Below are 17,004 nucleotides of genomic sequence, written 5' to 3'. Positions count from 1 at the left end.
CCTTAAAAAGTCATTAGGTGCCTGTGGCTGAATTAAGTAATAATCATTTCTTTCAAAATAAAGCAGTTCTCATAAAGACAGCCCCAAGGGCTCAGGGTAGAATAGAACACACAGCTTTCAATTAGAAACCAGTTCTTTGCTGATGGCTTAAATATTACTGATGCCTGGAACACTCTAAGCTTGGGGTTTAAATGGGAAGTCATTAATGAGAAGATTGAGATAGAACCACTCAAAACCAGCTTTAAAGAACTGTTTCTTTTATTTTTAACACATTAACCATTTTACGATGTTTGGAGCTGTATGTACATTTGGCAAAATAGCATGTACATTTTTTTTCTTCCAAATATAAAAATCAGAGAAATCCCACTTAACAATGGACAGTATTGATCTACAACCTGAGTGTATTTGCTGACTTTTTAAATTTCCTAACTACCCAATACGTGACACAAACTCAACCATGGCACATTTATAAGATAAAACTAAGCATTTAGTTAAGCCTGATTCTTGGATTCTTCAGATAAAAAAACCAATTGGCAACCGTCATTGCTTTTTTATCCCCATTTTGCACACTTAATATTTTCTGTGTTAGAGAAATGTGGTAACGTGCTTAGGTGCACATATTTGTACTTTCTAGGGTAGTGATGGCATCCAATGAAGGTGGAAATGATGACTTACATTTTTCACAGTACTTCCCAGTAAGGCCCTCCATGCACTGACACTGCTGCCATGACCAGAAGTCCACACAGGTGCCACCATGTTGGCAGGGGTTGCGAGCACACGTGCCTTCTAGTCTAGGACACCTGCAAGAGAGTCACAAAAGGGGGGGGGGATGAGGCACCTAAGATGAAGATAAAGAGAACTTGACTTGAAGCTGACATTGATAGATCAATATGCTTAATTGCAGGCTTGCACTATAGGAAGAGACTTGTCCCAGCTACCCTACAGCAATTAAAGGCACCAAAGCCTCATAACACAGTCTACCTCACACCAAAAGAGAAGGCTAAATAAAAATATCCTATACAATGACAACCAAAGGTGACACCTTCTATAAGGGTGTAATGGTCCAGAATCCTTGGTTAGCATGGCCAGACTCATATATTTATTTAGGTCCATGTGTACCGCACACAGACACTTGTAATTAAGTCTTAATCAGTGCCCATTTACAGGCCAGGTATGACACCAGGCACAGACATAATGAGATGAAGTAAATCCACATTATCAATGGAGAAGAGCTTTTTCCCTGTGTGACTAACGCATAATAAATGGAAAGTATGATTTTGTACTTTGTTAGAAAGAGATGCTTTATACAAATCTAATAGCTTATGGACATAGGGGCCTCCTGTATCTCCAGGCTCAGATAAGGGAAGAACTATTGTATTGAGATCTCAAAGTGAGAGATGAGGTTTGTAAGATCATTAGAGGCTGAGAAAAGAGCAGTGTGAAGTCCTACTGTGAACTAGGAACACCAGATGTGGGGACCAGCAGGAGCAGAGTGACCAGGAAGAGGCTATGGACAAAGTACAGGCCAGGCCACATCACAGAAGCCCTGTCAATCAGGTAAGAATTCAACTGGAGACTTTTGATGCTCACCGTCTACATTTGTAGTTCTTTTCACAATAAGAAACAAAATCTTACTGGTCAAGGATGCCTTGTGCTGCCAGAGCCTGGCTGGGCTCCAGGGGCCGTCCATTGACGGCGAACTCCATTATACAGCCGACAAAGTCATGGCTTTCCACATGCCCCCTCCTCTGAAGGATTGGCTCTAGGGATCTGATTCCTCCAACAGTGACTCGGTTTGGCTGGACATCAAGAGTCCTACGTGGACACGAAAGGGTAAAGATCACAAAACCAAAACAACACGTTTCAGTCAACTACTAGCTTTTCTGGACAGAGCACCACAGATGGCCTCCATCCTCAGAGCACGTGCTCCTAGGACTGGCTTCCATGTTTACAAAGAAAGAGAAGCTTATGAAATTATACTTTCAACCATTCAAACTGTATGTTTATGCCCATGTTGTCGGCAAAAAATGAGCATTCCAGGAAATGGCCAAATGCACAGAAGCACAGACAGGATTCTACAGGTTCCTCGGTTCTCTAGAGCGATGGCAAGACCTGCAACATGTTGATAAAACCAGTGGGGTGTCAGGGAGAGCTCACTGTGCCTCTCCGTGTCTCTCTCCTGACAACATCTTTTATGCTTCTGATTGGCCAGTGCTGCAATTCACCTTGATGTGCTCCTGGCAAGCATGCATACAAACCTGAACTGGCTGGATGGTGATGATGCACTACACTCTTGCAGAATTCAAGAAACATGAGATATTTTCATGAAGCAAATACCTAAACATTTCTGGCTACAGCTGACACTGCATCTCTTACCATGTTGTGACTTTGAAACTCAACATTAAAATAATATTTGACTGGCTTTAATCACTTTGTAGTATGACTATCTCTTTGAGGGAATATAAACCTGGTCATTCTGGGGAATGATTATTTTAAAGCTCTTCTACATCTTAATTTCAGCAATGATAAGAATGTAGCTATGGCTTTACTTACCAGTCATCCGAAGCTGCCACATTACTGACTGTGCAATAGCCTGGCTCTTGATTCTCAGTGCAGGAGTCCACAGTTAAAGAGGCTGCCTATAAGCAAGAGATGGGACAGTCACCACAGGCCTTCTGATGACATCAGTCCGTCCACCCCCACACAGTAGTCACTATCACCATTGCTATCATGTTGCGATCATTGAAATTCTTATTACTGTGGTTTTCTTGATTTAGCATATATATAACACATCACATAACTTGCTTTATATATTAAGTTATGGGTGTGGATCTTGTTATTATATATATTGAGGCGGCTTTAAAATAGTCCTTTTTTTCTGCCTCATTTATACAAGAAAGAATTAAGAAGCCTCAGTCTTCTGGGAAAACCTTTACTCTGTGAGATTATAATTTAATTTTTAAACATCTATTTATTCTACTATCTAGTATCCTAATAAATCAAACTTCTCAAGATGTATTCTATCCTCCACATTTACAATAATATTATGAAAATATGTCATACATACTATAACATGTGACAATTTGTGTTTTAAACATTTTTCTTTTTAATTGAAAATAATTGATTTCCATGCCATCTATGATCCTGGTTTCCCTTTCCTCATCTCCCTGTAAAAATGTACAAACATCAATTAAATGCCCCCACTGATGTTAAGAATCATTATTTCAAATAACAGTAGCAAACTGCCTGTGTCAGCAGAATGCATGTCTCTACGGTTGACACTTCTCAGACGGAGCTTCCTGTGAAGTTGGTGTACGGCCACGCCATGTGATCAGTAAAAGTGCACCTACAGTCTTCAGAAGACCCAAGAAGCTGATGGAAGCCAAGATCTACCCTATGGGCAACGGGCCAGGAGACTGCTGTTGGGGATGACTGCGCTGCACTTCCTCATCACTCTGTTCTTCAAACTGAGACTGAGGACCACTCCCTGATCATCAGTACAAGTCACCAAATGCCAAGCCTTTCGCATTTTATCAATAGCTCTGTGACTGTGAGGTTTAGCGTGTGGCATTTATAATACTGACCAGACAGCCCCAGTTAGAGGGATTCTAACACCTTTAGCAAGGATGGGTGTAGTGCCTACCCTGGTACAATGAAAGGACTCTTCCCAAGTGCATTCTAATGCCATGGCACGTCCATCTGAGGCAAGTACAAACACAGCACATCCATGAGGGACTGGGTCATGGGGTTGAATTTAGTTAACAATGGAAACACCTCAGGGGCATGAGCAAGTTCCGCAACACACCTCACTTGTGTGTAAACAGGGCACACACCAGGTTTCCTGTCTTAAATATAAGGCCACATACATGATGGATGCTAATGATGTCACTTTGTTGACACTGTTAATGAATTTTATGGGCTGTCCATCAAACGTGGTTTATTTTTGCAACCCTCTCACATCTCAGAAACTATTCAGAGTCCATTTTTCACTATTGCCCACTGAATATTAAAATATTAATATTAAAATATACTATTTATTTTATTTTAATATATCTAACAGCTATTAAAATCTCCACAAATTCTTGTGAGCTGCAGGAATATTTTTCTCACTTTGCTCTTAAGTAAACTATAATAAATTTCAACATTTTCTGGAAAAAAAATCTACCCTATGTCAAGACATTCATGACCCACTTTGCTTACTCTTTGGGCTGTTACTCAAAAACTAGAGACACCGATCTCTCTCTCTCTCTCTCTCTCTCTCTCTCTCTCTCTCTCTCTCTCTCTCTCTCTCTCTTTTTTTTAATGACACACCAATCCCAAAAGCAGTATTGTGTTTCAGGGAAGCATTCTGTGTGCTGCTGTGAACACATCTCAGCATAGCAAGTACACAACACACACACACACACACACACACACACACACACACACACACACACACATATATATACATAGTGTTGATTAAAAAAATCAAAGACGATCTAAAGGTCCTAGTAACCCACGCAATCACACAATTTAATCTTCGGAATTCTTCAAATACTTACCACCTCAGAATATTACATTTCCTAACCAATATATTCCTTCTTTTCCTGTCAGTAAGAATGTACAGCGAAACATAGCAAGTCTTGCTATGTGACGATTAAAACCTAGAGGCTAATGATTTTGCCAATTTCCCACAATTTTATGTAGCATAACAGACTCAAAATCAAATAGGAGCTTTTTTGCATATTTTCTGAAGGACTCATTTTCCCCTTGTGGCCAAGTTAATAATGACAGAAGAAATGGTCTTAGTCTTCTCACATTTCTTATTACTCAGAACTTGCTGACTATGATGTAGCTCTGGCTGCAGCACCGGTAGAAAGCCTCAGCAGGTGACTGTGGCTCTGTCTTAGCATGAGGTAGAAGGCTGAGAAAGAATTTTTCAATATATTGTGACCCAAGTAGTGACTATTATCTTTTCTAATGTTATTGTAAGTTTCAACTCCCTTTGTCCTTATTAGGGTAATGATACTTTGGACAGAAAAATGGTTATTTTAAATACAGTTCTAGGTTGCCTTTAAACCTCTGGCCAGCAAGGGCTGCTAATGCACAGGCAGTGTCTCTCATATCCTTCATTTCTCCTGAGACACCAGTGTAGTTAACATGAGCCAAAGAAATAGATCACTCTGAGGCCACACAATAAACATGCATGTTATCCTTTGATGTGGACCTGCATGCATGCTGCCCAGGAGGGCTGACTGTGGAGCACTGAAGGGAGGCTGAAGGAACAGCGATGCCTCACCATGCCTGCTCGCCGCGCAATCACTGTGTGGAATTGTCCGTCTGACACCTTCTTCATAGTGGTCAGTTTGTAGGTTCCACTGCCCAGATTATACGAGAATCTCAGCCTTTCTTCAGCAATCTCCAGTGCCAGGAACTCTGCCCGCTCTCCTGTCTGGTTGTCATAGTTATAAAGCAATAAGGCATGACTTTTGATAGTCGCAAACTTGACATAAATATAGTTGTTGTTGGGGTCCAGGCTAGGAAACTCCATGTATGACAGTTCCTCAAATCCGTAACTGTTCAGCTCACAGTGCTTCCCAAAGACACCTGCAGGGGAGGGGAAAGGACCTTGAAGATCAGCAATGTTTTAAGATACTCTTAACAAAATGTTTTCAGTTATAATAATGGATCATGCATTAAAAACGTCATCATCACTGCCCCTTTCTTGAGTGCTATCCAAAATTGTTACCCTTGTAACTGGAGGAGGAAGCTCCAAGGTCATGCTTGGCAGGGAGCATCCTTGCTCACAGAATTGAAAAAAAAAATGAGAGAGACGCGATGCTGATGTTGGTTGTTGAGTTAGGAATTTACCTAAGTTACCTAAGTCAATTTTTAAAAGTGGAGACAAAGGAAGGACGATGTTTAGAGAGAGTTCTTTCTCAAAACATGCTTAAAATTAGTTTGTTGATATTCGTAATATTTACTGTGTTATAATGTTCAACCATGATACTTTTACTATGCAATTTTATTTGTTCTATTTTATTTTATTTTTATGGACACAGGGTTTCAGTGTGTAGCCCAGGCCTCTACTAGAGCTCATAGAGATCCTCCTGTCTCTGAGTGCTGGAGTGAAAACCATGCATCACTACGAAGGCCATGATGCATAGTCATAATTCTTAAAAGCCATGTTAATTCAACTGAGGACAGTAGAGCCACTTGTTTTGTCTTTAAAAAAAATCCAGACCTCAACATGATGCTATTTTCCGGGGTCACAAAATGAGGAAATGATAGGCTACCACTTAGCCTATCACTGTCTTCGGTTTTGTTTGTTTATTAGTCATGTTATTTTATTTTATACTGATGGCTCTTTTGCCTGACTTTATGCCTGTGCACGACTTCTATGCCTGGTATAGTCCAAGGCCAGAAGAGGGCATTGGATGCTCTAGAACTAGAATTATGGAAGGCCATGAGCCATACTGTGGGTGCTGGGAATTAAACAGCAGTCCTCTGGAAGAGCAGACAGTGCTCTTAAGCACTGAGCTATATCTCCACCCTGCACTGAGTTTTTGTCTGTCTAATTTCAAACTTGTCTCTGGATGAGTCACAGGAGACTCATTCAAAGTGACTTTGCCTGGGTGTTTCCATTTGTCTGTACTGTCTTTTTTCCAACTTGAAAGTGAGTTTTATTAATGCAACTACACTAGACAAAATGCTTTTTCTACAGACACTAGTAGGTGTGGCTGATGATTGGAAAGTGACCCATGACAGCAGTCAGGGTTTATTTTTACCTTTTAAAAAGTTTCATTCTTTGGTTTGCATTCAATACCTATTGTAAGTGTCTTGAAGTTAGAGGGCAGGAACTGCCCAGTTCCAGGGAACAAATGCCTCTAGTTCACGGAGCACTTACAGTGTAACCAAGATCACAGAATCATGGGAAATTAAGGAAACATGCGCAGCCAGATACTCTGATCTTTCTTAATTGTATTGACTGTGTCATGTTTTATATTCATTCTTTGAGATAAAATAGCCTAGAAGATTTTGTAATGTGTACATAGGTTACCTTGTCATATTCTGTCTAGGCAGAAATGTAAGTTGGTAAATTGCTGGTAAGTATGTATTACTTTAAATCTTAAACCAAATCTAAAAAAGAAAAATTAAAGGATATATATATGTACATATATATATATATATATATATATATACACACACACACACATAAACAATGGATAGCCTTTAATATGCCATTAATTTACATCTACATTATATATATTTTATGCATTTGTGCCACATATTTACATAAATAAATAATAATGCTCATATGGTAATTAGAAATTGTTTTATACATTATATCTAGAAGCAAATAGTAACTGAAGCTAAATAAAAAGCATAGATAAATCATTTATACTGTGTTTCTGTGAGTGTTTTCTTGTAACATTTTAACTACAGTACAAGAAAATAGCTAAATTTGAAAGTAAGTGAAGTGCACAGGTATCAGATGACAAGCTTCATACTTGTACTCAAAGTTACACTGCCATTTCAAATATGAAAATATATATATATATACACAGATTTTCTTAAGGGTTTTTTTTTTTATTATTTCTGCGAAGGGGAAATTTCCTGCCTTCCAAATATAAAAAAAAAATTTAATGAGTCATTAAATTTTGTCTTTCAAATGCCTGTGTGAAATCAGCCAGAAATATCAAGAGAAATTATAAAACTACCTTAAAGGTATGTAGCCCCAGTATCCCTTCTTCGAAGATTGTTCTATAATTATAAAACATTTAGTAATTATAGATATTATTTACACACATATATGTATATTATATGATATAGACACAAACATACAGGATTTTTTACAGGTTGCTCTGTGACTACACATACATGGAGCCCTTGCATACATGTTGCATGTATGGAATAACAAAATAACAAAATTTTAAGAACTAAAATCTCACAGGTTAAGTCATCTTATAAAGCCTGAGGCAAGCTATTTTTCCTCAAACTGAGTCTATCTATCTGTCTGCCTGTCTGTCACATATGTATTCATCATTTTCTCATGTACCTTCTGCCACCTAACATTTATCATTTATCCATCTATCTCTCATCTACTTATCTACCTATCATGTATATGTTAATGAATCTAATAACATACCAAAATCTAAAGATCACATTTTGGCTACTGAGACTGTAAGTGGAATAATTTTTTCCAGTTTCAAAGCCCTAGAGAAGCTGGTGATTGAGATGCAGGTGTCATTGCCTTGCGTGTCACCCGCCTGGGTCTCAGTTGAAGGCGTTCCCATGTGCCACTTCTTTCTGTGTGTGTCACAGACATCCAATTTAAGAAGGCAAATTACGTTTCCTTCTAATTCAGCCTGTGCAGCTTGGAATGGTGTACTGGAATTCCAAGGCCTTTTATTTTGTTTTTCTTTCAAAATGCTTCTATGGTCAGCTGACAGGGTCTACATTTTAACAATGCTTTTGGGTTTTGTCTTTGGAAGGAATTAGGTGGGATCTTGACTGCCAGCACCATGTCTACTGTAATTTATAGCGTGCTATTTCTCTTCCTCCAGGGATGTCTGCAGGGTGAGGGAAGGTCCATTTGAATCCCAAGGTATGCCCCCCTGTCCCCCCAAACACAGTGGATTTTATATCAGCACCATATGGGAAACTATCTTACTGTTTGGCATTAATTGTTCTAAGTTTGCATATTTGCTATTGAAATGGCGAGGAATGCTAACACCATAAACACTCTGTCAGTCACTTGAAAATTATTTTCCACTTCCCATTCCAATTTGCTTTTCTTTCATTTCAAAACACGAGTTAAACCATGAAGGCTGACTGTGGAATCCCAAAGAAGTGGCCTTGCAGGACTTCTGAGGAAATAGCTGTTTCCCTACTGACAGAATTTTTGCTTCATGAGCATTTTGCTGAGACCCTTTAAAAAATATGGTATTGGCCTGATACTAGCCATGTCTGCGGGCTGCAAGCAGCACCTCTTTTCTAGTCACACAACCATGGGCAGTTCTATGACATTTTTTTCTGATTTTGAATGAATCTTTTAATCTATGAGCCTCCGAAACATTGGTAAAACTGATTTGTAATAATTACCTTTTATTATAATTATTATTGTTGTGTGTGTGACTGGGGACATGTGTGTCACACATGCATGTAGAGGTCTGTAGGGCAACATTGAGGATCCATCATTTTCTTTCTCCACCACAGTTCCAGAGACTGACCTCAGGTCACAGGTTAGCACAGAAAGCAACTGCACCCACCATCTAATAACCCCATAGTTACATTTTTACATCCCATTCCCAACATTATTTCAAGGTTGTGCTTAATGAGAAAAAGAAAACTAAATGCAAGTGTTGAGTTTTCTTCAGTGACTGGCATCACAGGCATATCACTGGCTACTAGAAACTCAGTTCCTTTTGGCGGCCAGGAGAGCTGCCGATCTCAGCCCCATGGGAACACAGAAGGAGAGGCAAGGAAAACAGCCTCACTCTCCCCAGATACAAACACATTCCTGCAGATGGAATCCAGCTGCTGATGAGGGGTAAAGAAATCTTAAACAACTGGATTAATCACAGTTGCTTGCTGGTCTATTTCTGGGTGACTTTGTGTGGCAAGTGGAAGAAACTAGCAGATCCATGTGACGTTCTGAGGTTGTTCATTGTCAAGAGAACACACTGGTAAGAGTTTCATTAGCTACTGAGAATTATCTCAATAGCTAACATAAATGCCTAATGTACATTCAGGTCCTAAACTCCTCTAGTAGAAATGGTTGGGTTCATAAAAAAGAGAAACAAAGAAAAATACTTTGACAGTTCTTAGAGATTTTCAGTAGAGTTGAAAGTAATTAGAGGATATTTTAATTATTAAGTTCTGACCTAAAATAAGGTGTCCATAAGGGTAAGGCTATTATGTTGTGGGTTTTTTTTCCTAACAATAACTAAAGTGATGTACTCAGTAGCATTTTAATTATTAACCTTTAAAACAGTTAGAATTAAATATGTCATTTTACTTATTCTCCTTGTGTAAAGCAATTACTTTCTCTTTATCATGCATTACCATAATAAGATTGCTCACATATGCTTATATATGTATATGTATATATATATGCATATATGTAATTTATAGGGACAGGGTCTCTTGTAGTCCAGGCTAGCTTTGAACTCCTTATGCATGTAAGGATGACCTTGAATATCTGAGCCTTTTGCCTCCTTTGTGGAGTGCTGGGATTGTAAGAGAGTACCAACAGGAGGCGCTGACGATTCGACCCAAGGCTCCATGCACACTAGGCAAGCACTCTACCAACTGAGCCGCATCCCAGAGCCTGTCTCTAGATCAATAGAGCAATGGACACTTGGTACTCACCAAAGGGACAATGGCAGTAATATGATTCCACGCCACTCTGACAGGAGCCTCCATTGAAGCAGGGATTGCATTCACAGTAATTGACAGACGATTCACACATTTTTCCTAAAATGTATCAAGCTTGTTAAGAAATCTTAAGAATAAATATACTAACCACACACATCCACTGTAACTACATAAAGACTACATCCTTCAGAGGAGACACACAGAAGCCTACCAACTCAGCGACAGACACTGGGCTCATATCTCAGAGTTCTGTGTCTCATCCAGACGTGTTATGGTAAAGACATCTGGTATGGCTTACATAACCATTTTGGAGACAGACCTATTTTCAAGGGATTTTGTTTGAGTTATTTACCTTTGACTTATTTCCCTGACTTTGTTCCTCACCTTCACATCGACATGCTGGAATTTACAATAGTCATTCCATTGTAAGAATTTCACTGACTCGGACTATTGGAGGAGAGGATTGGTGTGATTGAGCCTGTCAATCTCCATCTTTACTTCTCAAAAAAAAAGTCCCTGAACTTATTCCATGCCTTGTGTAAAGCAGAATAGAAAATAAGAAAATCTATCAATCCTGTTTTCAAATTCTTTCTTCTATTCCCTACCACAGGCTATACACACTTTGTCTTTTTCTGAAAGAATAATACTACGCCGCATATTTTGAGCATATAAATGTTGTTCTTATGGATCTTGCTAACATGAATATTGGACCAGGAGACAGGTGAATGGAGAATAGCAGCTACGGAAGCCGAGAACTGCCTGAAGGTGGAGTTTCCTTTTTCATAGTTGAGATGAACCCCACATGAAAAAAAAAAAGCACACATGTCACAAGAGGCCTCTTTAGAAGCTTGAGGTTAACACTGTCAATTTTGGGCATGTTGGGAATACCCACCCTAAAGTGGAATGCCAAGGGCTGGAGCCCAGGACCAAATCAAAAGGAAAACTTCCCTGAGCACCAGAAACCACCTGTCTCCTTCCTAGTTGTGATGCGATGTGACCTGCAGCCCCTGCTCCTGCGACTTTGACTCCACCAAATGGTGAGTCAAAATAAGCCCTCCCTTCTTTAAGTTGCTATTTTGACATAGGGTTAAGAAAAATTATTAATATAGACATGAGTTTCTTGCCTGAGAGTATCAAAGTCCTGCCTTGTTTGGGTGTTTAATAATTATGTAAATTTAACAAACTGTTCTATATAGTTAAAGTACTATTTTAATAGGCCTATTAGAAAATTTCTAGTTTTCCAAGTCTACCAAATAGTGAGACAGTGTAGTTTTTTTTATTGATTTCCATTTATCAAAAGTAAAAGTAGGATCATAATTATTATAATTGTCTTTAGCAAATCTATTTCTCTCTCTCTCTCTCTCTCTCTCTCTCTCTCTCTCTCTCTCTCTCTCTCTCTCTCTCTCTGTGTGTGTGTGTGTGTGTGTGTGTGTGTGTGTGTGTGTGTGTGTACATGTATATGTGGATACATATGCTTATACAAGCCACAGGTCAACACCAGGCCATCTCCCTCAATGGCTATCTTCCTTAATTTTTTGACAGGCTATGTCACTGAACATGGAGCTCATTCACTGGGCAAAGCGGGCTGCCTGCCTTGCCATCTCCAACTCTGGGGTTACAGAGATATCATCACATGACATTTTTTAGAAATGTATTTTATTAATTTATTCATATTAAATCTCAATTGTTATCCCATCCCTTCTATCTTCCTATTCCTCCCTCCCTCCCATTTTCCCCTTACTCCCCTCCCCTATGACTGTGACTGAGGGGGACCTTCTCCCCCTGTATATGCTCATAAGGTATCAAGTCTCTTTTTTGTATCCTGCTATCCTTCCTCTGTATGCCTGACACAAAACATCCAAGAAATCAAGGACACCATGAAAAGAAGAAATCTGAGCATAATAGGCATTGAGGAAAGAGAAGATGCCAGACTCCAAGGCCCAGAAAATATTCTCAACAAAATCATAGAAGAAAATTTCCCCAATCTAAAGAAAGAGATGCCTATAAACATACAAGTGGCCTACAGAACACCAAATACAATAGACCAGAAAAGAAAAACTTCCTGTCACATAATAATCAAAACACAAAATATACAGAACAAAGAAAAAATATTAAAAGCTACAAGAGAAAAGGGCCAAATAACATTTAATGGCAAACCTATCAGAATTACACCCGACTTCTCAGCAAAGACCATAAAATCCAGAAGGGCCTGGACAGAGATCCTGCAAACCCTAAGAGACCACAGATGCCAGGCCAGACTACACACCACTATTTTTAAGCACATCTTATGGACATAAACTTGGTCCCCTCGTGACTGACAACCAGCCCTTTGCCATCTGAGCCATCCCCCCCAGCCCTCAGTTTTGTTGTGTTATTTTTGCTTTTTGTTTTTGTTTTGTTTTGTTTTTTTGAGAACTAGGGACTGAATTTAAAGGCCACTGCCTGTTAGGCAAGCACTCTGCAGAGCTGAGGAGCACATTGTGTGTCTTGAAATGCATGTATGTTTTTCCCCATAGTTAGACAAAGCTGACCACAGACGATGCTGTACATCAGAGCAACTTTGCTTGAAACACATCTTAAGTTTCTGTTTAACTAGTTTTTTGTTCTTGTGGCTTGATTCTGAAGCCACAATGGCTTGAGTCTGACATTATAAGTCTGAGTCAGGCCTCGTGGCACTGCAGAGCCATTTCTGAGCATCACAAAATCACACACACAGTATTTTTCCTTTATAAACAGTGTCACTTGCCTCCTGACAAGGCAGAACACAGAGCACATTTTCAGAACACTCCTGAATTCTAAGGGGAGGGCAGGAAAATAAACAAGTTATAGATTTAGAGACACCAAAAATAAGTTCACAGTGTGATAGGAGTGAGACACAGGCTAGATCGTGTTATTGTAGGTTTGTCCTGAGCTTCACACCGTTGGTGCTGGCTATAAACACATTTCCTCCCTCCACTAACTCACACTCCTACTGGATAAGGGATATGTACTCTTTGAAGCATGGTTTTATTTTCCTTATTAAAACACCATCATTGTCCAATACAGATTTAAACAAGTAAGTCATTAAAAAAGTCAATGCTAACATGAATTGACTCCTACTGAAAATATCATCTTTTAATGTTCCCATTTAAATAATAAAATAAATTCAGGTGTGTTTTTTGTATACTGTTAAGACAAATTTCATGTCATTCATATGATGGTACTTTCATATAAATAAACATATAAAACTTTAAATATTTAAAAATATTTAAACAACTAAGTTTAAATAGTCACTGAAAGCTTCTTCAGTTAATTCAAAGAGGAGTGTAAAAACACCCTAAAATAAATATAAGCCTTGCTCATGCATTTTAAAATATACAGCAACTACAGTTATAGCTAAAGTTGCTGGAAAATAAGAAATATTCTGGGAATGATTCTCTCCACAACAGATATTTTCAGAAAAGTCAATCTTTTTGTTAATCATTTTAACTTAAAGAAAATTTAACATGATTTTCAGTTACTTTCTTAGAATAGTTTAAAGTATTTACTCAAAAATATATATAATAACTTAATGAAGAGATTACACAAAAATTATGATTGTTTGGAAAAAATTCTTATTTTTTGTCAGAGTACATCAGTTATTCACCATTTATTTTTGAGTTCTCCTTTAACGAATAAAAATTATTTAAAATTTCATATAAAAAAAGCTGGTCAAGTTAGATATTTATATTCAATGACACAATTTGAAAACCTAAGGATTTAATTAACTTTAAGAATCTAAAAGAGGCACCAAACACATACTTCTCAGGTGTGAAATGTTCAGACTGTAAGACCCAGATAGAAACCAACAGTCAACCTGAATTGGTCTGTGTAGGTGTCCCTGTAAAATGCTTCTGTGAATGGCATAAGGTCAGGCAGAGAAAGCAGCAGCTTCAGTCACTATGGTATCCCCTGGTATGCTGTGTGTGCTGTATGGAACAAACTCTTGGACCATTAACTTAGTTAATGCTCCAAGTCAATCAATCAGTAATACTTATCAGAACCTCGAGGCTTGCAAGCTCTCTGATCGGATATACAGAGCAGATCTGTGTCTGTGGTGTAAAGCACCTTCTCTGTGCAGATCTGTTTACTACCTTAGTAGGTGTTTTAAAGAACGGATTGCTCTCACTGCTTTGACAATCAGCCATTAACTGCGCTGGTGATCACTATTCATCATAGGCAGATGGAGAGTTGCTTTGGGGTGTATAGATTCTGGGCACATGGAAAATGGAAGCTAATGAAGGTGGGCATGGATGAGTAATCGTGAGGTGGGGTGTCCACACAACTTCCAAGAGAGTATAGTTTAAGTTTACAGGAAGTGCTCCCCCCTAGAAGAGTGGTCTGCAGCAGAAGAGGGGAGGTGGCTTGAACAGAGACGGAATACAGGAGGGTTTGCAGAACACAACCTGAAGAAGGACAGGCATGTGGGACACAGGCTGAAGATGAACTGTTTGTTAAATGCAGGCTGACCATGTTAGGAGTACCTGCAGTGCATTTATTAAGGAAAAATATTCAAGGCTTATTAGTTCAACACCACATTGTTCTTGATAACTAGAGGGAAGTTAAGCTAGGTATTAGCCGTTAAATGGAACCATGCTGTGTAGATAAGGATTTTTAAAATATCCTTAGTTGATAAGCTATTCAGCTTTCTCAAGCACACTTATGATCTGCTACCACAAATGCTATCACATCTCTTCTGTTCATGCACAGAGGAAAGGGGGCATATAGGAACTATTGCGACTCATTTTATATGCAAATAACTTCATTAACACATTTTATTGTTAGTATTTACGTATGTCTTACACATTCTGAGGATGTAAGCTTAGAATATTTTTTGAGTATTTTATTATTTTACAAGTGATATCTGTCCTCTAAGTGCATGCAGTGCTTCTGGAAACCAGAAGAGGGCATCAGATCTCCCGGACCGAGTTACAGAGTGTTGAGCTGCGAGAGTGCTGGGAACCAGGCCCTGCCCTCTGCAAGAGTAGTGTCTGCTCTTGGCTACTGAGTCATCTCACCAACCTCTTGGAATAATTTAAAGCTAACTTAGCACCAAGCACTTATTTTTTGCACACTACATAAATGTCTCCAATACCTTTTCCCAGGGAAAGGTACCACCAAGAAGTTTAATTCATCAAAATGTTTTTCTCAAAATATTTTTTCTTTAATAATTTATGCCATAACTATTCACAGACTTTCTTCTGTGTCACATGTGTCTCTTACCTCGCACTTATCACAGCACTCACATACAACTCCCTTTTTAAAAAAATCAATGCCTCTTACTCTTTCCATTCTTTGAAAGCATGTGTCTGGCAAGCTCCTTAGGAAAAATTACTATGTACAGCCTATATATAACTTTTCAGTCTGGAAAAATTATATGTTAAATTGACACAAAAGTGGTGAATGGATGAATTTTACCTTCCCCTAAAATAACAAGACAGACTCCAAAGCAGAGGGAAAGGTCACGTGGTAATGAACCCAAGGCGCCCTTCCCAGGGCCACATCTGACGTGTATCCAGATGTGTGAAGGTGCCTGCAAGGGTTAAAGAAGCTGTACACCGATTGTGTTGTGATACAGTCTTAGAAGGATGCCCTATCTGCTGGTTGAGCTTAAAGACGCCCTTCACTCCTAGAAGGGATTCAAAGACACGCTGCAGACGGCAAACGTGCAGGTGAGAAGACAAGTGCTGAGGTGGCTGCACACTGCCTCTGTGCTTTCTAATCTGTGGCGCACTACACACAAGAATGGAAAGGAGAAGAAAGACTTTGTTATTAAAGAAATATCATTGTTAGGCTGATGTTTTCCAGCAGGACTTCCCAAAAGTCTGAGGCATGAAAAACACAGACATTAGTTTTGACTTATTGTTGAATATGGACAACGGGTGTGATCATGGTATTTATTAAGTTCTACGAACCTAGAAAATCTTTTCAGGTGATCCACAGTGTAATGAACTCCTTACTCTTTTCTACTATTCTACAGCTAGTCAGACATCCACTTTTTAATATAAAATTTAAAGTATAGGGAAACATGTTTAAGCAATAAAACAATTAGCTCAAATCCTGAATGTCAGCTTGCTGGGGATGGAAGGCTCCAGGAGGCACCGCTCTGGTGAACCTGTGAGCAGGTCTCAAGAGAAGTTTAACTGAGATAATAAATCTAAGAGGCTCAGCCATGGCCTGGCCTGGGCTGAATAAAAAGGTAAAAGTAATGGGATAACAGCATTCATTCCTCTCCGCTTCCTAGGGGGGCTGCAATGTGCCCAGTCACCTTCCACTGCTTCCCCCATGCATCCCATGCCATGATAGCCTGCCCCCCCCAAACTGGGCTGAAGTGAACTTCATCTCCTAAGGTGACTCTGACCCCTGTCTGGCATTTTATCATAACAATGTAAGAAGTAGCTAATACAGAAATGTGAGGAAAGTGGCAGTAGATCACAGCCTCACTGGTTTGTTTGTTTTTTGTTTTGTTAGTTTGTTTTAATTTTCTTTGGATTTATTAATGGCAACTAAAAGCGAGACTTTGGAACCTAAGCTATACCAAAAAAAAAAATCAATATCTTTAAATCATGCATTTATTTAAAAATTGCCACACATGTGTAGAGTTCTAGGCCTGCACTGGAAAATAAG

The 17,004-nt window shown here is 39.0% G+C and overlaps 1 protein-coding gene across 1 annotated transcript in view; it reads right to left on the bottom strand.

The window, feature by feature from the left end:
- The window catches only part of Fat4 (FAT atypical cadherin 4), a 135,581-nt gene that overhangs the window by 11,796 nt on the left and 106,781 nt on the right, over positions 1–17,004 (bottom strand). Inside the window, exons 10-14 of the mRNA XM_051157088.1 lie at positions 10,354–10,458; positions 5,279–5,586; positions 2,554–2,639; positions 1,636–1,815; positions 676–800 (exon numbers count right to left, since the gene is read on the bottom strand). Of these exons, the coding sequence (XP_051013045.1) occupies positions 676–800; positions 1,636–1,815; positions 2,554–2,639; positions 5,279–5,586; positions 10,354–10,458 (804 nt within the window). The remainder of the gene's footprint in view (positions 1–675; positions 801–1,635; positions 1,816–2,553; positions 2,640–5,278; positions 5,587–10,353; positions 10,459–17,004) is intronic.

Source organism: Acomys russatus, chromosome 15 (genome assembly GCF_903995435.1).
Source record: "Acomys russatus chromosome 15, mAcoRus1.1, whole genome shotgun sequence".
Taxonomy (NCBI): domain Eukaryota; kingdom Metazoa; phylum Chordata; class Mammalia; order Rodentia; family Muridae; genus Acomys; species Acomys russatus.
This window is presented reverse-complemented; position numbering and strand designations above follow the sequence as displayed.